General features: G+C 37.0%; 1 protein-coding gene across 1 annotated transcript; it reads left to right on the plus strand.

The window, feature by feature from the left end:
- The first annotated feature begins 647 nt into the window (after nucleotides 1-647).
- SLC9A4 (solute carrier family 9 member A4) lies at nucleotides 648-22,482 on the plus strand. Its single transcript, XM_053455989.1, has 12 exons — nucleotides 648-770; nucleotides 8,057-8,520; nucleotides 10,653-10,912; nucleotides 13,557-13,774; nucleotides 14,792-14,994; nucleotides 15,959-16,045; nucleotides 16,450-16,520; nucleotides 17,396-17,554; nucleotides 19,870-19,969; nucleotides 21,193-21,312; nucleotides 21,534-21,621; nucleotides 22,166-22,482. Exons 2-12 carry the CDS (start codon nucleotides 8,089-8,091, stop codon nucleotides 22,480-22,482), a joined length of 2,055 nt encoding a protein of 684 aa, XP_053311964.1. The 5' UTR covers nucleotides 648-770; nucleotides 8,057-8,088.
- Nucleotides 22,483-23,051: the final 569 nt, after the last annotated feature.

A 23,051-nucleotide genomic window follows, 5' to 3' on the forward strand; every position in this document is an offset into this window, starting at 1 on the left:
AAAGATCTTAGCATGCAAGTAAATTTAATGGGTTGATCTGGTGTCTAGTACCTTCTGACTGCATATTTTAATTTTTGCAAGCTATAATTACAACCTCTGTCCACAAGGTGGTAACATTTCCACCTGAAACAAAGCCCTGGAAATCTGTTAACCACACCTGAACAGCCCACACCACTTCTGCGCTGAGTGACCTAGGTGTATCAGGTTTCAGTATGGCACAGTTGCAGTATGCACCTACTGGGAGGACTGGTGACAAGAACAAAATCTGGGACAGTACGATAATGTCTTTTATTTTTTTCTTGGAGAACATGAATCATATCTAAAGTAAACACTTAAACAAAGTCACTCCTATTCTGCAAAGAAGAATATTAGATTTTTTTCCCAGCATTATACCAGGCTACATGTTTCCATGCTGTTAAACATTTTTTTGTTTCTCGTTCTCTAATTGCATGTATTTCATAGGCGGCAAAAATATTGGATGAGTAGTTGGACACAGGCATGACGACGAGAAAAAACATATACATTTTCCGTGGAAGAGCTTCTGGCTGAGCGAACTGATGATATATTAAATATGAGTATTCTCAGTCTTCCACTACTGCTAATGACTATTACAAGTACTAATGGTCTCACACAGATGCCCACAGAGTCTCCAGAAACCAACAGTGGTGAGAAAAATGCAAGAATTCATGCGTTCACTGTGGATTATGATTTGGTGCAAATTCCATATGAAATCACGCTGTGGATTATACTGGCATCCTATGCGAAAATTGGTACGTAATGAGTGTTGTATTACATATTCGGTGCTTCTAGTAGAGAATCACATGCGTGTCATAATAATTACACTCATCTATGATGCTGCAGATTCTTAAGTGGCTGTAATTTTCACTTTACAGTAGATTCAGTTTAAATCAGAACTTCTTGTTAAGCTTTTAAAAGCAACTTCAAAATCATACTACAATACAATTTAAACATTGTTTCATTATTTTAGGAAATGTAGATGGTGAAAGCCAGGTGCAGAAAAAGCAGTAGTAGCAGTTGTGTACCTTTGGGACCCTTGTGGCCCAAATGCGGCAGTATCCCATCCCCCCACCTCCATAGATCTTGTCCCTAGTCCTTAGTAGGACCTGCATCCTGGCTTACACCATAATAACATAATGTATCAAGGTAGACAAAATTATACAGATGTATAGTTACCAACTGTCCTGTTGTCCTGGGACAGTCCCGGAACTTAGACGCTTGTCCCGGTACTTCCAGGAAATCAGCAATTTCAACTACCAGGTTCAGGGCTGGTTAGGGAGATTACGGATCTCCCCGTAACCTTCCAAAATAAAGTGAGCTTGTGGTCTGTTCCTTCAGACCTCTGTTTAAGCTCTCCCTAACACTGTGTTCTGACGATTAATGATGAGTGCCAGGGTATGACATCTGCAATGAGGCAGAGGTCTGAATCAGAAGAAACCGACCTTGTACTCCGACCACCGGACTTAAAGAAGAAAAAAGCAGAGTGAGAAAGGTAAGAGATGGGGAGAAAATGGGTAGGTGATAGTGAGCAGGGGAGAGCTAAAGAGAAATGAGAGAGAAAAATAATGTATGCAGATCTGATAATATAGATATGGAAAAATGACTGTTCTGGTCGGTTCAAATTTTACTAATTAAAATACAAGTTTCATTTCAAATATGATTTATTTTCTCCAGTTACATGGATTATATAAAATGCTGCAATGTAATCATAATAAGCAGGACTGACTAATCAGGACAAAGCAAATCTTCTAAACAGGAGAGATATATCTTGTATAAAATGCCCTTTAAGCTTTCAGTTTATATGTATATGATCTGTACCTGGTTGGGCAAGTGAAACTATACTACATGTGTGTCGATTGGGAGATCACATTTGTGGCTGTTTCTTAATTTTGGAGATTCTCCTATGGATCTCTATGAAATCATCCTTTCCTATTTTTGAGTGTATGTGTTTTTGGTGGGTGAACAATCGCCTCCCTAGGTCAGCCTGTGTTGCTGAAAAGCCTTGATATCGAGGCACTCAGCAACACGAAAAGAAGATCAGAAGCTCTGTGTGATCACTTGAGATGGTGGTACCTAGTAAAAATTAAAATAGTTTCCAGAGTGAACTATTAGTATGTGAGCATAAATGTGTATGTGTACATGGGTGTGTAAATGTTTGGTGGGAGCAAAGATGGCACAGGCAGGCTGTTTGGGGGCGCTGACAACGTGTTTGGTGGCAAATATAGCAAAGACAATTTGATTGGGGCACTGAAAAAATGCTTGAGAACAAAGACGGCGCCTACAAGCTGTTTGGGGGAACTGACAAGCTGTTTGGGGACAAAAAGGCACAGACAAGCTGTTTGGGGGGACTTAAAAGATTTTTGGGGCAAATATAGCACTGACAAGCTTTTAGAGGAAAAAGACAAACTGTTTGGGGGCATCTATATATTGACATGTAAGGGTGCTGTTTAGCAACAGGGTGCAGTATTTATTAGTTACTCTAATGCCTCTTCTTCTCTTGTAAGCATTCACATTTGTCTGTATTACTCTCTGCCCAATCCTTATATTATTATATTAGGATTATTATATTCTCTTTCCATGGTTTTTTTCTCCTTCTAATGCATCCTGGCCTATCTACACAGTCTGTAAGTAAAAGAAAAACATATGCCAAAAGCAAATAGATATTGAAAGTAATCTTATAATACTATCCTGTATTTGGTCAACATTGAGTTGTTACCAACCAGGGCCGGCCTTATGGGTGTGCGACCTGTGTGGCCGCACAGGACACCATGGCAATAGGGGCACCTGCCTGGGACGTAAATTAAAACATCGGGTTTTTTTGTTTGTTTTTTTTTTTACTTTATTTAAATCCTCCATGTTAAATAAAGTTTTTTTTAACTTTATTCAACATGGATGTAATATTCTCAAAAACTGCAGACACTCAGAGATGACTTTTAACAGCAACTTTCTTTATTTTGTTTCTTAACACCACCATATTCCTCCTTCCATGTCCCAGCTCCCAGCAAGCTAATCCCACACTTCCTGTCCAGAGTCCTCTTCCCTTAAAGGGAAAGAGATGCTTACTGTATGTTACATCACCCCCTTTTTTTAAAAAAACAAAAAACAAAAAAAACTTTTGAAACATAAACATTACAACATTACGATTATTGGAAGGTTAATAATCCCCAAATAGGATTTAAATTATCATTACTATGCCTCCTCAATTAATCTTGATGGGGCTCTTCTTTCCCTCACAGGATAGCGTCTTGTATGGCTGAGACCATCGTTTTCCAATGAACTATTTATGTCCTTTGGAGCATTACTGTGTGCAGTAACAGCTTCGCCGGTCTGATGTGGTTCAACAACATTTGCTGTAGGTATAGTTTTGAAGTGTGAAGCATTTCTAGTTATGGAGTGTCCATCTCGCTCCGCTGTAACCATGCTTCCTTTTCTGGCAGTTACATAGTATTCTGCTGGGTCATACACTGGAGTCGTCTTATTATGCGGCCTTTGACGTACAACAACTTTATCACCCCTGTGAAGAGAAGATGGCTGGGCATGACGTCTCTTGTCTGCATACCGTTTCATTTTCTCCTTGTTATGCATATCTGTTGATCTTACAGTAGATTTATCTGGTAGTGTATGTGTAGCCACATCAGGAATACGAATGCGAGGGGTTCTGTTAAAAAGTAGTTGTGCAGGAGCAGCATTAGTTGTTGAATGTGGTACATTTCTGTAGTTGCGCAGGAATCTGTACAGTGCCTGCTTCAATGGTATATGCTCCAAATGAGCTGCTTTAATTCTCTTCCCTAACGTGCGCATAAATCTTTCTACGATTCCATTTGCTTGTGGCCAGCAGGGTGTTATCTTTCTGTGAGTGAATCCAAGATATTCTGAAAATTGTACAAACGTATGGCTATTAAATGGAGGCCCATTATCCGTTTTGACTACTCTTGGAATGCCAAATGATGAGAAAATATTGTCTAACTCCGGTATGATACTAGAAGCTGAGGTTGACGTGATGAATGCAATTGCAGGAAATCTTGAATATTCATCAATAGTCACCAAAATGTATTGACCATTAGGCAGCGGCCCATAGATATCAACTGCAATTTCCTCCCAGACAGTTTTAGGTAGAGGAGACATTTGTAAAGGTTCCGACTTTGAGGAATGGGTAACTAGCTGACATGTGGAGCAATGTTTTATAGTGTTTTCAACCAATTGATCCATGCTTGGAAACCATACTTTTTCCCGGAGAAGTTTTTTTGTACCCACAATTCCCAGATGGCCTTCATGAGCAATTTGTATCACTAAGTGGCGTAAAGCCTTAGGAACAACCAGCTTGGTGCCTCGGAGAATGAGACGCTCCTCTGTGACTGACAGCTCTGCCCTTACATTGGAGAATGATTTCAGTTCCTTGAGATTTATTTCAGGATCTGGAAATTTTGTTCTTTGAATTTCATGCCATTTTCCGTTCTGTAAGATGTGGATTAAGGCACACAGTGTCTTATCATTTGTAGTCGCCGCCACAAACTGAGCAGCTGAAAGTGCCTTTGGTATTGCATGAGTTGTGACAAAGTTGATATAGTCTTCAGTAGACCAATGAGTAGGTTGATTCACTTCTGTGGGATGTCTTGAAATGTAGTCAGCTGGATTGCTGTATTTTCCAGGTCTATGAACAATTTTGTAATTATAGCCTTGTAGTCGCAGACCCCACCGTTCAATCCTTGCAGGCATTTTGGCTCGTGGATTTCCAAAAATGGTAAGTAAAGCCTGGTGGTCTGTTACAATGGTGAAAGGAGCTCCATAGAGAAACAGATGAAAATGCTCACATCCCCAGACAACTGCTAAGCTTTCTTTTTCAGGCTGAGAATATTTTTTTTCTGTGCTAGTTAAGCTTTTACTGGCATAGGAAATAATGAATGGATCAGACTTGTTAGCTTTATATTGCACTAGGATAGCTCCCAGTCCCACTGGACTTGCATCCACAATCAATTCAGTGCGTAAATCTGGATCAAAATAAGCCATTGTTGTTGTCGAACAGAGTTCACTTTTAATAGCATCAAAAGAGACTTGGCATTCTTGAGACCATTTGAATTCACAGCTCTGTTTGGTGAGTTCTCGTAATGGTGCACTAAGTGTGGAAAAGTTTTCAATGTATCTAGCACAGTAGCTGGACATGCCAAGAAAGGAACGAACTTCACTGACATTCTGAGGAACTGAGGCCATTTTGATTGCCTGTACCTTATTTGGATCAGGCTGCATTCCAGCTGCCGAGAAGATGTGACCATAGAACTCCAAGGAAGTTTTGTTAAATTCACATTTCTGTTTATTCAAGGTAAGACCCTGAGATGATAAACACTCAAAAACAGCACGTAATGCACAATTGTGTTCAACCTGGGTTCTACCAAATACTAGAATGTCATCACTGTAGTTGAAAACATTGGGAATATGATGAATTACATTCCTTATAGCATCTTGAAAGATTTCTGCAGCAGAACAAACCCCAAATGTTAACCGTTTATATCTTCTGAGGCCTAAATGTGTAGAGAATGTTGTCAGGTATCTGGATTCCGGGCTCAATTCCAGCTGATGGTAACCCTTATTAAGGTCCAGTCTTGAAAATACAGTTGCGCCATTTAGCAGATGGATAATGTCATTTATTGTGGGAGAGATGTGTCTTTCCCGCTGAATGGCAACGTTTGGAAGGCGCATGTCAACACAAAGTCTCACCTTGTCAGGAAATTTTGGTTTTGGAACTACCACAATTGGAGAAACCCATGGAGTGGGACCAGTGACACATTCAATGATGTCTTGCTCTTCTAAACTTTGGAGTTCTTCTTCTACTTTTTGTCTCAGATGAAATGGAATTCGCCGATGAGCTTGTGCAACTGGGCGAATGTTCTCATCCACATGAAGATGTACCTGAAAGTCTTTCAATTTTCCAAGGCCACTGAACAAAGGAGAAAATTCATTTAGCATATGTTGTACATCCTTGTCATCGGGATCAACTATCGTATGAACGATCTGGATGAGACCCAGGGTCATGGCGGTATGGTAACTAAGAAGACAGCCTCCAGATCCTTGTAAGATGTAAAAATTTGTCCTCTGACTTTTATCCTTGTAACTAATGTCAGCATCAAATTTTCCCATGGTAGGTAGTGGGGTTTGTGAACCGTATGGGAAGATTTTAGTGTGAACACTTTCCAGAACAGGCTTCAATTTCAATAGTTCATATGTGTCACTGTCTAAGATATTCACTGATGCTCCAGTGTCAACAGTAAATGCAATGTCAGTGCTGAATAAAGTGAGTGTAACACTAGGAGACTGTGCAGATTTACCAGTGGAAGTAATGAAAACATAGTCACCCGTCGTGGTGGAAATCTCCTCTGCCTCTTCATGCAACATTTGCACATTAGCTTTGTGTGCTGAGCTGAACGAAGTCTTGGTATTTGTTGATTTGCAGACAGCAGCAAAATGGTTCTCCTTCCCACATTTACTGCATGTTTGGCCTAAAGCTGGACATTTATTTATATGAGGAAAGTTCTTCCCACATCTGTAACATGTTTTATTCTGTTTTGTGCGGATGTCAGGTGTAATTTTATGTCGCATCTGATGCACATGTGAATCAGGTTCCTTTTCTATTGAAGCTGCTTGATAATCTGCAATTTCTATGGCACGAGCCATTTTAAGAAGGTCAGGCAGAGTATAGTCTTGCTGTAATGCTTTGCGGCGTATAGTAGATGATGTGCAAGATACAATAACTTGTGTGATAATTTCATCATCAACATCAGCAAAAGCACATCCTTGGGCCAGGTCTTTTAAGCGTGTGACATATGTGTCCATGGATTCTTCTGGAAGTTGCTTAGTAATCCTAAATTTGTATCTCTCATATCTGATGTTCTGTCTAGGGTTGAAATAATCTGTTAAGGCTTTGGAGCAGCCACAGTATGTATCAGTATCTGCAGCAGATAGTGTGCTGAATATGTCATATACCTCCGTGCCAGCATAGTGTAGTAATAAAGCTCTTTTTCTTTTATCATCTTTTATGTCCATAGCATCCAGAAAGTTGTCAAATCTAGTAAGCCATTTCTTCCAGTTATGAGCCAGGTTATTAACATCAGTTGTATCAAACTTTGGGAACATGTGCAGGGAATCTGCCATCTTAGCTGTGCTCACCAGTGTGCAGCAGAATAGTGTCTGTGTGCAGCAGGTCACCAATTCTTCTCCTCGTCGCCAATTGTAATATTCTCAAAAACTGCAGACACTCAGAGATGACTTTTAACAGCAACTTTCTTTATTTTGTTTCTTAACACCACCATATTCCTCCTTCCATGTCCCAGCTCCCAGCAAGCTAATCCCACACTTCCTGTTCCTGTCCAGAGTCCTCTTCCCTTAAAGGGAAAGAGATGCTTACTGTATGTTACAATGGAGGATATTAAATAAAGTTAAAACAACAAAAAAAACGATGCTTTAATTTAAGTCCCGGGCAGGGGCGCCGAGCGGTTGCTTGTGAAGTTTTCAGCAACCTCTCGGCGCCCCTCACTCTCCGTGACTCCGTCGCGGTGCCGGCGTTTCATGCTGAGCGCCGGAATATGATGTCATATTCCGGTGCTCAGCTGTCAGAAGGGGCAGGGGGGGAGGCAGTGAGATGGGGCAAAGAGGGGGCAGTGAGATGGGGCAGAGGGGGGGAAGGCAGTGAGAAGGTGCAGAGGTGGTAGATAGTGAGAAGATTTTTTTCCTTTCCTTTTTTGGGATGGGGGGCGCCACAGGAGTAGTCCGCACAGGGCGCCAGAACACTTAAGGCCGGCTCTGTTACCAACTACAGAGTCAAAGAATAATGATAATGTTTGTTCTTAGCAAGTTTTGGTTTCCACTAAGTAAATTCAAGAATTCCTTGAGTGTTTAACACAAACCACCATTGGTTCAGAATGTTGAGATTATTGCTTGATTTTGGATTTTTGCTTTATGATCCCACTAAATGATTACTGGGTGAGTGGCAGAGATTGTTTACAGGAGAATTATCTGTCATGACACAAATCTCACCTATTTATTGCAGGATTCCACTTGTACCACAAGCTGCCAGCGATAATGCCTGAGAGCTGCATTCTGATAGCTATAGGTGTATTGCTTGGGGGAATCATTTTTGGTACAGACCACAAGGCCCCTCCTGCTATGAAGTCGGACATTTATTTTCTTTATCTCTTGCCTCCAATCGTGCTTGAGGGTGGATACTTTCTACCCACTCGACCTTTTTTTGAAAATATTGGAACAATTATCTGGTGGTCGGTAATGGGGACTCTCATTAATGCCTTTGGCATTGGCCTTTCACTATATGGAATCTGTCAGATTAAGGCCTTTGGCTTGAATGATGTAAGCCTTCTACAAAACCTGCTCTATGGCAGTCTGATATCAGCTGTGGATCCTGTGGCAGTCCTTGCCGTCTTTGAAGAAATCTCCGTCAACGAACAGTTATATATGATGATATTTGGAGAATCCTTGTTAAATGATGGAATAACTGTGGTAAGTAACTCACTACATTGTGTTTTACTGTGAGCATGTGGCTTTCCCCTTAAACCAAAGTCGCGCTTGTACAGCTCAACAAGACTTCTGATACAGGTAGGGGCATGGCTGCTAGTCAGATCAGAAGCCAAGTGGCAGCCTCACTACACTACAGGAATGTTTTAGGAGACTCTACAGTGCCGGAGATATGTGATTAGCCTCACGGGCAATGTCCCCTCTAATTTTTAGTTGTCTTGTGTTGTACAGAAATCTAGTTGCTATTATTGGTGAATCATTAGGTATTATAGCAGTTCAGTTGCAACCAGACCACACTATATGAAATATCAATATCATCATATCAACACAGTTCTATTAGTAAGGTCACATCAGTGTTCTAGATTGAAAGACACCACCAACCGCAAAATCACTTAAGGCCCACAAATTTCACTTACCGGTATTACTTGTGCATTTTTATCTTGAGATTTCTTTCCTCATAAATACAACTTTTATTTTTCTCTCACTAACCATTCTTCTAACATTAATTAGCAAAGTCAATATTCATAGGAAAACATTTCAAGTTCATTACGACTGAGGCAGCTCATATTCTCAAGGGTGCCCAGTCTGGTTAGAGTATTCTGCTAAAAATAGGAAATAGGAAATTCTTCTAGACTAATACATGAATAAAAATTCTCAACAGGCTTAGACGTTGATACATAATATTTTGCTAAGTGATACACAAGGTTAATTGTTGGATTGCCTCTTTGAAGCCAAGGACAGTTGTGGATACCCATGACTTGGAGAAAACATATGTACTTAAGCTAACAAAGGAATGTAGATATGCCTGATTCCAAGTGGATTAATGGGGGGGGTGTTCATAGGATGTTTTATGTTTGTGCATTGGAGGGTAAGTAGGAGTGAAGTGTAAAAGCCTATAGGATTTTTGTGGGGTGTGTGTAAAAGCAATAAATAATACATTAAAAATCATGTATTGGACCTGCAATCCATGTATTCTGATACTTACGGTAATTGTGCTTTACGCCATAACTGCCTTTAAATCCTTGCCAACATATAGGAATAATGTTGACAAAAAGGCTATATTATGTGTACAATAAGTTAGCTTTTAAATTAGTAGCAAGCACGTGTTTAGATTAGGACTGTGTATTTCCTGCCACATTAATATATTATTATTTGAGGAGCCAGTGCTTTTCGTAGTAGAGTATGTTCTATTTGTGTTCTTGAAAATACAATATGTATGGTTATTGATCCATGGAGAAAACATCTGTTATGTACAGATCTACTGAAAAATGGCTTTCCAATTGGTCAGATAACAGATCTATTTTTATGTATTAACAAAGCAGTCAGCAAACGATAAAACGGGTGAACTTGAAATCATGAAAATATACTGTAGTTGTGCATGTTTTTTGCACATCACTGATCACAGAGGTATACTTATGTGGGACACTGCACTAGGGCTGACTCAGGGCAGCATTCCAAGACCTACCTGTAAAAAAATAACTCCCACTTTCTGCTGAGTATACTCCTTTCTGAGTGTCGTGCTGTGATTTCATATCCTGCTGCTCTGTTTAAAGGCACACACAGCACTCGTAGGAGACCTCTATAGTGTAAATGGACTGGTTCCAAGGGAGATCTTTAGTCTCTCCCGCTGGCTCATTGAGGAACCAGACACCACAATAGCCCAACTTGCCTCTCAAGACCTAGAATAGAGGGACCACATTGGTTTTTTAGCTATTTTTAGCTATATTGCCAGCAATATATGAAAACTTTCTTTCAGAAATATAAAGAATGTTTTTTTTATTGATTTATACCTAAATTGTGTGTTATCAGAGGGTATAAATGCACAGCGTATCTCTTTTTTTTAAAAAAAACCATTGATTTGCAAAAGTCTGAAATGTTTTATAAATAAAATGTTTTATTATCAGACTCAGTTGGTCAGGAAACCTCACAATATGTATACATTTTGACTAGCGTTGATTATAAGTGATTCTGTCAAATACCATATAGTAGTATTGTGTGAACATCTCATGTGTTTATAAAAAAAATACTAACACAAAATGTCTGCCTTTTTACCAAGCCGATCAAACTATTACAGAATTTGTAAATATTAATTGTTCCTGTTTACTTCTTTCCTACAGGTCTTGTATAATATTTTTATTTCCTTTACGAAGATGCACACCTTTGAAACCATAGAGCCTGTAGACATTCTAGCCGGCATAGGTCGTTTCTTTATGGTTGGCATTGGTGGAGTATTCTTTGGAATCATTTTTGGATTTCTATCAGCATTCATAACTCGATTCACAAAGAACATTTCTTCTGTTGAGCCTCTTCTTGTTTTCATGTTCAGCTACTTGTCTTACCTATCTGCGGAAGCATTTTATCTTTCTGGCATTTTGGCGTAAGTAGAGTAAAATTGTTTATTTTTTTGTCAATTTGTAAATAATGGGGGTTTAGTAGTTGTTGTCAGTACCATGTTAACTCTAGATTCAGCATGCTGGACATAGAATAGCTGGTGTGGTAGCTTAATTGAGTAAGTACTGTAATGAGAATTGCAAGCAAACTCGATTTTGTGGTCGTTTTCGGACCAAAAATTAAATTTCCCAACCGTTCGGTTCAGACATATTCAGAGGCCTTTCTTGATTTGGAAATAGAATTTGGTTGGGAGGATGTTTCCGTGTGGGAGGTCCCTGACACCTTCTGGACTCACCTTTCCCTTACAGCATCAAGAGCTCAAGATTTAGGAAGAGAGCCAGACTTGGTTTTGCACTGCAGGACAGACACATCCAGATTGTTCAGGATTGTACAGGACTAAATTTCCCCCTATATTAGAAAAAAATGAAGAATTGATTCCCAAAGTAAGGAATGACACTGAGCTGCAGAGGCAGGGCACAGTGCAGGCACGGACAGAAAGACACATCCAACCACAAGACTGAATCTCCTCACCTCATATTAGAATAAAGAACAATATTTGATCTCTGAGAGTAAGAAAGTACATTGAAGCACATAGGCAGTGTAAGCACAGCCAGACAGACGCATTCAGCCACAAAACTGAATCCCCCCATTTTAGGAAAATATGCAATGGTGGCGGGACCAGTGGCATTTGTGATGGTTCTGCGAGTTGTTTTATTCCGCGCTTCACCATAAAATAGCTTAAAAACAGTCTTTGCCTTTTGAACCCACCAAGGCACCAGAACATGATGCCTCTGTGGGTTCAGGGTCGAGACTTCACGCTGGTAGGTGGTGACTATTTTAGCGCTACTACAGCCAGGATGTTCACTAATACAGCTGCTGCTGCTTCATTGCGGCTGGTTGCAATTCTGACTTCGAGCAAGAAGACGTCGCCCTACTTGGGACTGGTATACCAGGGGCTCATCCGAATACTTTTTTGTACATGCCTGCTGACGCCTCTGCCCAGCCCATGAAAACTGGAATCGCTCCTTTTAACAGACATTTCCAAATCGATGGTAGTCACTGGTAAAAATTGGAAAAGAAAATTCCCTGCCTAATTTGCTATAAATTATTTTTTATGTATTATTTGCGCTGTTCAAAAAGAAAAGGTTTTGCTGGTAGCGTAAGTGTGCAGCTTACTTAATTAAGTATTTCAAGAAATAAAACTCACTGCGCTTCCATCAGCCTATAACTGCACCCCCCCCTTGTAAATGCTGAAGGCCTGAATATCACAACCATAATCATCAATGAGACCACCCTTCTGATTTGTTTTGTTATTTCTACCTATCAATCATTTATATGTACCCTCCTACACTCTTTCCTTATACCTTGTCAAAGAGCACCAAAACAAAATTTATCGAAACTTAAGAGATGTTGCCGTTCATTTTAATTTGCTTCGTTGGGGACCCTCATCTGAGGTTCCTACAAATGCACAAAATTGACACAAGATACCAGGTGCACCAAGGTGTGATAAACACTTTAATTTTGTTTATTACTTTATTATACATTGTTTATCTTCAAATGTGGAAGAATTCAGTAAATAGCTTCCTTTTTGTTGGCGGGTCTCATAGTGATAGGTTTTTTTTCAGAGTAGGGCAAGGGGGACAGTAGCTGCATGCTTGTAGAAAGCATAGAACACACCATGTACTGAGAGAGGCTTACAATATGAGTATGGGATGTGTGAGTATTGCTTATAGTTTATATGTATGGGATCCTGTTTGAGCTTAGCAAAGGTCACATTCTCATCTGAGATCACTTTTTGAATGTTTGATAATATAATATCATTGAATATGTCAACCATACAAAATACTTGGTCTTGGACTAATCTGACTACTATATTTATGAGGCAGTTTTAGCTTTATTGTGTAATATTGCTCATTGATCTCAGGTAAATTGGGCAGTTTGCCTAAAAAAAAGAAAAAGTGTTCAAGTGTAAATGTTCTTAAAACATGTCCTAACATAGACCTGGTTCCAAAAAATTGTTTCCACATTTATCTTTATTTTGAGTAGCCTCCTCCAGCTCCTTAAAAAATAATCTTCTTAAAATCATACCTTATGAAAATGATGTCTTTCACCTTTTGCTAATTTACTAAATACAGCTGACTGGTAATTGCACTAAAGTTGCTCTTTTTTCTTTAGACCAACTAAAGTCAACTCATGGTGAATTCTGGGAGACTTTCCCTGAACTAGCACATCAATTCAGATACCCTAGTTTAAATCCAAGCTGAAACCTTATTTCATCTCTACTGCTTCCCAAAGAAATTGCCAAAACTAATAAGGAATCGAAAAGGTTGTTCTTTAACTGTTTTAAGGATTGCCTTTTTATCAAGGCAAGGGTCTTCCTTCCGCAATAGGACACTATGTTTGAACATTAGTATCCACTTAAGTGGTTTTAATGCTTGGCAATATTTCATAAAGCCATTACTAATAGGGTAATTCAGCACTGAAGAGTAAACACTATTACACCTGGCTGCCTAGCCTCACTAAACAGAAACTGCTTAAAATCAATATGCATGTCATTTTGGACATATGTTCTACACCCTTTGCATAGATTTATTTGGTATAACTTACATTTAAATCTTTATCTCCAACAGCATGACAGCGTGTGCAATGACCATGAAAAAATACGTTGAAGAAAATGTCTCCAAGAATTCAAATGTGACAATTAAATATTTTATGAAAATGCTAAGCAGTGTCAGTGAGACCCTAATTTTTATCTTCATGGGCGTCACTACTGTGGGGAAAAATCACGAGTGGAACTGGGCGTTTGTGATCTTCACGTTACTCTTCTGTCTGATATGGCGTGCACTGAGTAAGATGGCCCATATACTACTGAGGTTCATACAGGAATTTAAACATGGATGGGATAGGCATGAGGCTTATCCTGGTTATAAAACAAGACCAAGGGACAAATAAGGTTTCAGTTTTTTTAACCCCTTAAGGACAATGGGCGGTCCCTAAACCCATTGAAAACAATGCATTTTGAGCCCGTACATGTACGGGCTTTGTCATTAAGGGGTTAAAAACAGGCAGACTAGATGGGCTGAATGGTTCTTATCTGCCATCAAATACTGTTTCTATTATTAATTAGATGGGCAGAACGGTTCTTATCTGCCGTCAAATTCTATGTTTCTATTAGTAAAGCGAAACTCCCATCAATTTTTATAGTACTAATATCAGATTACAAATATGTTGTTAAAAATATGTTATTATAGGTAGTGCGGTGTTTTTGTTTGTAAACTGTTGTGGTTTTTCCATAATATACTATTTTCTGTAAGCTGTATATTAGCCTAGCCAAATGCTAGCCAAATCTACTGGAAATCAGTAGGATAGCAAATCCTCGTCCTCGTCTAACAAGATGCTGATCTATAGTACATTTTACCTATGATCACATGTATTAAAAAAGTTACTGTTCTTAATGCGGTGCATCATAAAAGACATGCACATCTGCACATGCTTACCCCCATATGTACAATAGATCTGATAGATCTACTAACTATAGATCTATAGTTTCTACTAACGAGGGAGGTTTAGACCAGTGTAGGGAATCAGTTTCGAAATCTCTAAGCAAAGCCACAATGGGTAATTGGCTTAAGCATGTACTCTACAGTCAGGTATATGGAACCATGCTTTGCTTGTGAGATACAAGCTTTTCAGGATTGAGATACTCTAAGGATCTTCTTTATTTATTCCTACATGACCTAATATTTTATAATTTCTTGTATTCTATAACATTTTTTAAAATCATACTTTATTTGTAGTTTTTATATCATGTATGTTCATTTTGACAACTGATTTTATGTATTTGTCAATGTTTTCTGTTTTTCAGGTGTTTTTCTCCTATTTTCCATAGGAAACCATTTCCGCACATTCCCTTTCACTCTCAAAGACCAGTTTATCATTGCCTACAGTGGTTTACGGGGTGCCAGCAGTTTCTCGCTTGTATTTTTGCTCCCCATTATCCTTTTTCCGAGAAAGAAAATGTTTATTACTTCTACCATAGTAGTTATATACTTTACAGTATTCATTAAGGTAAGAAAAATTACTAAATATTGCCTTGTTAATGTGCTTTGAGGTTTGTGTTAGAAGCCACTGCTCTTTACCTATGTTTAATTGCTGCCAATTCATACGTTTCAGTTCCTAGCTGTAACTTGGTTCATCTTGAGTGCAGTAGGTTTTAGCTTAACCTTGTAAGCAAATTTACATTTTTCGGTGATCTCAGAGTTCTTCTTTGCTTAACTTAATTCTCAGTAAATTAACTCATTGAAAGCTAGCAATAAGTTCTTGTCAAGCTAAGCTGTTCTTTTGTCTCCTGAACTTGTTAGGATGCTTATATATTGTGTTCCTAATTGGACACTTTGCAAACCTTTGTTACATGTGAATTACCCCTTTATACATCATGGATGATCTAATAACGATAGCATTAAACATATATTTTAACAAATAAATGCAACAGACAATTTCCTTTGTTTTTTTATTTTATTTAAGAACATATTGATTGTTTTTAGATGTACTTTCCCCACCTGAAGGAAGCATTGAACCTAGTCTGTGCCACTCACTGCCAATGGCACACAGACCTTTCAGAAAGGTGCTATCAGACTGAAGAAGGCAGAATGAGCCAGGGTCAGGGCTGTTCATTTGCTTAGTTACACAAGGTATTTTGTAGTAACAGATACCAGATTGACATATTTGCTATTCACTAATATTTAATAATACAATCACCCATCAGAAAGCAATGACCATGTTGTCACAGTGACTCACAGTGGGATATTAATTAGCTTGGCTTAAAACAATAAAAAATATGGGTATCTGCCAGTACAGTCATAACATATTCCAATATGAAATTATTTTTCTATGAAGAAACTAGCAATGGGGCTTTAGGATAAAATCATTGGAGTATTGTTTAGTCATGGAGACGTTTACTCAAGTGTAATAGGGCAATTCATTCTAGATTCTCAGTTTACTTTACATTAAAACAAAATGTACACAATTGCAGGGTATGACCATCGGACCTTTAGTCAGATATCTAGATGTCAAAAAGACACCTAAAGAACAAACAGTTAATCAAGAAATTCATACAAGGGTAAGGATTTTAGAAAAAAAAATTCTGCTATATTTCTTTTTTTGTTAACAGCTCCAATCTAGTGTTACTTATATGTATAAAAGACCACAGGGTCTGCATAATGATAATTTGGAAGGTTGTAAAATGTTAAATAGGTAATATATATAACTACGCCTAACTGGTATAATTGGTTGGAATTTAAATGTAATTTTTGTGATTGGGTTTTATTTTAAAATCATTAATTCATATTAAAAAAAAATACCAGGTTGACAGAAAACATGCACAAGAGTCTAAAATAGGACAAAATGTAAATTGTATTTTATTATATTTAGTAATTTTAATGTGCTGCATATTTACTAATGGCTTTATTTAGTTCAATATGGACTATTGCACTTATGTAACAATTGTCACCTTCCTTAAAATAGTTAATGGATCACGTGAAGTCTGGAATTGCAGATATCTGTGGGCACTGGGGACACTACCAGATGAGACAAAAGTAAGCACAGTTTAATTTGTTGTGCTAATTCTGTCCTGAATTTATGATTTTATATAATGTAGTAATTATTACTGGAAGCTAAAAAAAAATCATATTTTTAGTATGTAATTCAATAGCCTCTTTAAGAAGGTTGAACCAGAATTGTGTGTAGGTAAGTCAGCTTAAATTTGAGTTTTTATAGTGTCACTGAAAAACAACAGGCGTTTTTGAGTGGGACTGAAAGAGCTTTACAGGGGTAAATATATAAATTAATTTAATGTAGTTACATAATTGGATATTAATGTGGAACAATAAACGTGAATTAGCGGAACGCTTGGGAGAAAAGAAGAGTTTTAAGTATTTTTTTTTAAAAGTCTCTAAAGATGGGCTTCCCTGACTGAATGTGGCAGAGTTCCAGCATGTAGGATCAGCATGGCAGAATGCATTGGAGCCTGATTTTGTTCGCATTGTGGGCACTAAAAGAAGAGAAAAATGTGTGGATCAAAGGGGGTGAGTTGGGATGTAGGTAACAGGGGCCCTGGTTCTTTAGGACTTTAAATGTCAGCAAGTTCATCTTAAAATAGATTCTCCATTTAATAGGAAGCCAATGGAGAGAATGCAGCATAGGTGCTATATGGCATAATACAGTAGTCCTTAGTCAACATTGTCTTTGACCTCAGCCCTAGATATAGTCATAGACCCCATTAACAATTAAAGGGATACTGTTATACAACAGGCTCTATCATTTGTGAAGTAAACATTAAACGTGATAGGTGATCGCTTTCAGTTTCAGTGTTTTTACTGCAAAATCATTTGAAGTACATTACGCCTGCCAGTTCCACAAATGTGAATGAAGGAGAAACTTTAGAATCACATTTTCTTTCTATAAATTTCAGGTTAAAAAAGATTGATAACAAATTCTTACGAAAGGCGCTTATCCGTGAAAATCAGCCCAAGTCAAGCATAGTTTCTCTTCATAGAAGGCTTGAAATTAAACAAGCTATTGAAATGACAAACATTGGTATGAACAGAGACGCTTCCACAACTTCCTTAGGGTAAGTGAGCATCAAATGCCACTGTAGGATGAACCTGGTCATTTTGGTGATTTATGCAAGTATCAAAGAACATTAATTTTCTGCTTCAGTAACATATCGAGTAAACTAAAAAGAGCTTTTCTTATCGAGGATCAGTGGCAAAACAATGATTGTTTCCTGGATCCCTGATTCATCCAAAAGGATTATGTAAACGGATACTAAAAGTGATCACATAAATATAAACATAGTCACATTTATTTCCCCGAATAAATATTACCTTCACATGTAGTAATTTTGCACTTCAGGGATATGCCAATTTAAATTTCAAAGATAAGGGCACAACTGCAAAAACCTGAAAAGATCAGATGTAACTCTTAATCTTTCACTCTATAGTTTCTATATTAAATATCATACTCCTTCCAGGGGTCAGGAACTTTAGCACACACAATAGTCAGTGAGCCACAGGGCCCATACTCAGTCTCTTTGCGCTAGTATATAGTCAAGGTATTCTTTTTTTTTTTTTTTTTTTTTTTTATTTAAGTACATACAGATTTTACATAAATACATAAATAGGTAAAACATAAATAAGACATACATATTATACATAATCATAATACATTATGTTTATATAATTCCTTGTTTCAGCTCTAGTTAGTTTTGTAGTTTAAGAGCGTGTTATGTAAATCAAACTTTCAACTGTAAATCTTACAAAGGCCTACAGCCTTTAATATGTAGATCGTTATAAATTGATGATTTAAATACTTCTAACGCTCAGTTATTATATTGACTAGTTTCGATTATACTATTACTGAAAGTCAAGAATTAAATAAACATTAGGTAATTAAGAACATTCTTTCGTCATTCATACAGGTATCGTTTATATGTTTATAAAAGGATAAATATAATTGGTTTTAACTAATTACGTAAAATTGCTATGGAAGGTGCACATGTAATCCATGGTAACCATATCTCCAAATATTTATTTCCATTTCCTGTACTCCTATAATATCCTTCTTCCATTTGACATTGGAATTGGATTTGTGTATAAACTTCTTCCCATAAGATTTTTCCTGGTTTCTTCCAATTCCTAGCTATAACCTTTTTGCATCCTAGTACTAATTGGAGTATTAGGATTTTCTGCATTTTTTGTAAATTGGTTAAACCTATATGGAATAGAAAGATTTGGGGGGATGGTGTTATGTCGAGATTTAATAGTTGCTTTATAACCTTAAATAAAATATCGACGATTTTGGCTACCTCTCTACATTCCCACCACATATGGTACATAGTACCGTCTTTTTCCTCGCATCTCCAACAGAGTTTAGTAGTATTTTTGTTAAATTTGGAGATCAGCATAGGAGTCCTATACCACCTGTGAACAATTTTGTAGTATAATTCATGCATATCAAGGCAATGTGAGATTTTCTTAATTTCGTTATATGCTCGTAGCCAATCCTCTAATGAATATAATTCTCCTGTATCATTTTCCCACTTTTCCTTATTGGGTAGAGACACTTCTGTTTCTAAATTTTCTTTCAATGTCTTGACTTTACGGATCAAACGTGATTTATAATGTTTATTTAAAAAAATTTCAAGTTGTGGAGAGCGAGTTATTCCGACTAATTGAAGGAAGTTTTTTATTCTTAAATAATTGAAAAATTCCTTATTTGGAATTCCCCATTTCTCTTTCATAGAAGTCCAAGTTAAAAAATTATCTGTATTATAGAGGTCTGATATGTATTTTATATTACTCTGTATCCAATTACTTATGTTTAAATCTCTAATATGATTACTTAAAACTTCTATAGGAGCTGAAAATTGTACTCCTTTTTTAATTTTCGTATTTTTCTTCCATTTATCTAGAGAAATTAATAAGTCGTTAACCACTGTATTCTCACTTTTGATATTCTTGGTTATATCATGATTTATCCAAATCAAATCAAAGAGATTTATAAGATTAATATTGATTGTTTCCTGGATCCCTGATTCATCCAAAAGGATTATGTAAACGGATACTAAAAGCGATCACATAAATATAAACATAGTCACATTTATTTCCCCGAATAAATATTACCTTCACATGTAGTAATTTTGCACTTCAGGGATATGCCAATTTAAATTTCAAAGATAAGGGCACAACTGCAAAAACCTGAAAAGATCAGATGTAACTCTTAATCTTTCACTCTATAGTTTCTATATTAAATATCATACTCCTTCCAGGGGTCAGGAACTTTAGCACACACAATAGTCAGTGAGCCACAGGGCCCATACTCAGTCTCTTTGCGCTAGTATTTAGTCAAGGTATTCTAATATTTCTAATTTTGTAAAATATACAGAACTGCTACATGCGGTAAAGTGGCTAAGAATCTGTCTCCTGAAGATGTAGACCAGATGAAGGATATATTGACCAATAGCCTTTATCAAGTCCGTCAAAGGGTAAGATCAGTAAAGTCCTGAATAAAGAAATGTAATTTATATTTTTTATGCAGATTTCTCCCAAATCGGAAATTGGGATTAATTATTTAAAAGTTAGGTTTTTATCAGAATTACCTCAGTTGACAAAATGTGACACAGGTTATAATTACACGTATGCTAAAATACACAAAAATCCCTTTATTATTTGTTTTCATTGGTGTTGCTCTTAGGAAGAAAAATATTTAAAAAACTAAGAAAAAAACAGAGTTCTCATGGACACACTATTAAAGGAGGGGGCTGGTGGGTCAGAAATGAATCCTATGTCCCCAAATCACCATTCTGTATTCCGTATACAAAATATCTATTGTCTCAAATTAGCCCAGTTGATACTCCATGCCCCAGCCGACACACTTATACTAACATTTCAAAGTATAGTTCACATATAGAAGAAGCCATTGGGGAAATTTTCTTCTGAGAAGAGAGTAAATGTTGGTTGAATTAATGGTCGAATTCTCCTCAGAAATAGTTTTCCTTTATTTAGATCATGCGCATAATCGAGACAAGGCACACAACACACAAAAGTCGAAGCATTGTCTCATTACATGTTTGGATTACATGGTTTATATAACCTCTTATCTACTGCTAATAGCTTGCATCATTACGATTGGTTACTTTTCAAGCAGGTTACGCCTATTAAACTGCATAATTAAAAATGGCCCAGGCTTGACCCTTTGCACATCTATATATATATAGAATAACATAGAGGAAGTGTATTGGCGTGAACTCGTGCATATATCATAGACTAGACATTTTCTACTTCCTTATATCTTTGTAAGCAAATAATATTTTCGATAACATAAGCTTTTTTCCAACAGTAAATGAATAGTGCAGAATAAATACAATACTAAAGAAAGGCATTGACAGTGCAGCAGGAATGACAGAAGTGTCCCACAGCTGCAACTATTTCTATGTTCTGCTTCTGGTGGTTGCAGTAGTCCCTTGATGCTGATTGTTACCTTAAAGGACGCACCTCAACCTGAGAAAACTGCTTGATACACATTAGCACGTGGAAGAAGGTGGCCTGGCCTGAGCACATTATAATTGCAAAAAAAAATATTTTGTACCAGAATTAGGCTTCTAATTTCTAATATTTTAAAATATGCTAATATATAACTATATATATATATATATATATTGCCAGGTTGTTTATATCATAGCATTTAGCTACATCATGTATGTTTTAGACACCTTCGTACATTAAATACAATTTACCAACGGATGAAAGTCGACGACAAAGCCAAGAAATTTTCATCCGACGCTATTCAAGTATGAAGAAAGGGAGCAGCCTTCCATGGGGAAGACAGGTACTGTTACTAAAAGTCATGTTTATAATGGTACCCCTTTTCCATATCCTGCAGCTTCCAGTTTAAATCACTAGCTGTCAAGTCTTTGACATATAAATCTATATTTTGTCAACTATTTACATCAAGAGGTACAATATTTTAATTAAATAATTATAATAACGCCTTGACAATATTACGGTCTTAAAATCATATGTTTTTTTCCCCCTCGTTATAAACAGCAGACTGGCACCAAAAATGTACGTTTTCTATCCCTTCCTCATGATGGTTATAAAGCTGCAGCAAAAGATCCACAGCAACATTGGGTTACAGGTAAACATAATTAATCTCTCAAACAAATAGAATTAGGAACATCCAAACAGATCTAGGTCTGGGTTTACTTGTAAAAAAATACCTACACAATCAGAAATAATGTTAAATTCCATGTTATTATGAGTAGCTGGATATCTTCAGACTATACCTTAATATCTGTAATTAAAGTATTTATAACAAGAGCAGAAGTTTTCAACTGTAATTGAGCTTGTCTAACAGGTCCTGACGGACTTTAGTGTCAGCTGGACCAATAGCTATATGCACCCAGCTTGTGATATATTCTTGATACCTTAACTGATAGCTGCAGTTCTAAAAGTGTGTTAAGAAACTCTAGAAAATACATGAATTATACTGTATCCTGATAGCTATGGAAAACAAAAATAATTTATTTGGCTAAACTGAAGTTCATGTTACATATTTTATAGTCATGAAGTTATTGTTACTTTTTAAAAAAACTGTTATGGTAAAACCACTTTACCAACAGCAGTGTTAACATTTTGTACATTTCTGTTTAGTTGATAGATGTACTTGTTCTTTCTTTCAGATGTTGATGGAGACACTGACTCAGTATTTGGTGAAATATTGGGATCTAAAGCAAAATCACCATGTAAGATGACGTCTTTGAAAAGGAGTAGCAACAAACCTAACAGAACTGGAACCTGGCATTCAAACGAAAATGGACCTCAAAGACATTTACTCGCAAGATCGAGGTATCAGTCAGCAAACACAAGGTCATACTTCGATGTGGTGCTTGAGGAAGATGTCCACAGTGAGTCTAATGAAGACAGTGATAATGAAGTAGCAGAATCTTCTACAAGATGTAATCTAAGAAGTCCAAACAGACATGACCATTCCAAATAACAATTTATGCACAAAACGCTATTGTGAAATAATTTCAGATATGTATATAGAGGCAAAGGTGATAATTGTTAACCTTGTTTGCATGTGCCTACCCAGAATCCCTTGTGGTTGTGAAAGCACCACGAGATTTCTGAGGGAAAAGCAAGCCTTCTGGCTTGTCTGGTGTGTGTAGATGAGTGTTTAATAATACTTCTACTACCCGTTATAACACCTTAAATTATATTTTTGCAAACATGTATTGATTGCAGATTGTTTTATAACATTTAGTTACATAATCCTCCATGTTTGGTTTTGTGTAGATCCCTCTAAAGAGCCGTGTATTTTGAAGCATGCAGCCACTCTTCCTTCTTGCTAATTAATCTCTTCACATGTGCAGTGTAAAATATGTATAGTTGCTCTGTATGAATACAAAACATTTTTTTTAACCTTTGCAAATAGACCTATAAGGTCTAAAAAGGAACTAGCAAGTTCATGAATTCCCTTTGAAATATACCAGTATATTTTAGTGTATATTGTATTGCAAGAAAATACATCACATTTTAAAGTTATTCAAAATAATAAAAATATAT

The sequence above is a fragment of the Spea bombifrons genome, chromosome 2 (genome assembly GCF_027358695.1).
Source record: "Spea bombifrons isolate aSpeBom1 chromosome 2, aSpeBom1.2.pri, whole genome shotgun sequence".
Classification (NCBI taxonomy): Eukaryota; Metazoa; Chordata; class Amphibia; order Anura; family Pelobatidae; genus Spea; species Spea bombifrons.

Bases quoted from the DNA above. Each gene is read 5' to 3' on its own strand.
- SLC9A4 (XM_053455989.1), top strand. From the start codon at position 8,089: ATGCCTGAGAGCTGCATTCTGATAGCTATAGGTGTATTGCTTGGGGGA. The intron at 14,995-15,958 runs GTAAGAAAAATT...ACACAATTGCAG, and splicing joins ACTTTACAGTATTCATTAAG to GGTATGACCATCGGACCTTT. The intron at 21,622-22,165 runs GTAAACATAATT...TCTTTCTTTCAG, and splicing joins ACAGCAACATTGGGTTACAG to ATGTTGATGGAGACACTGAC.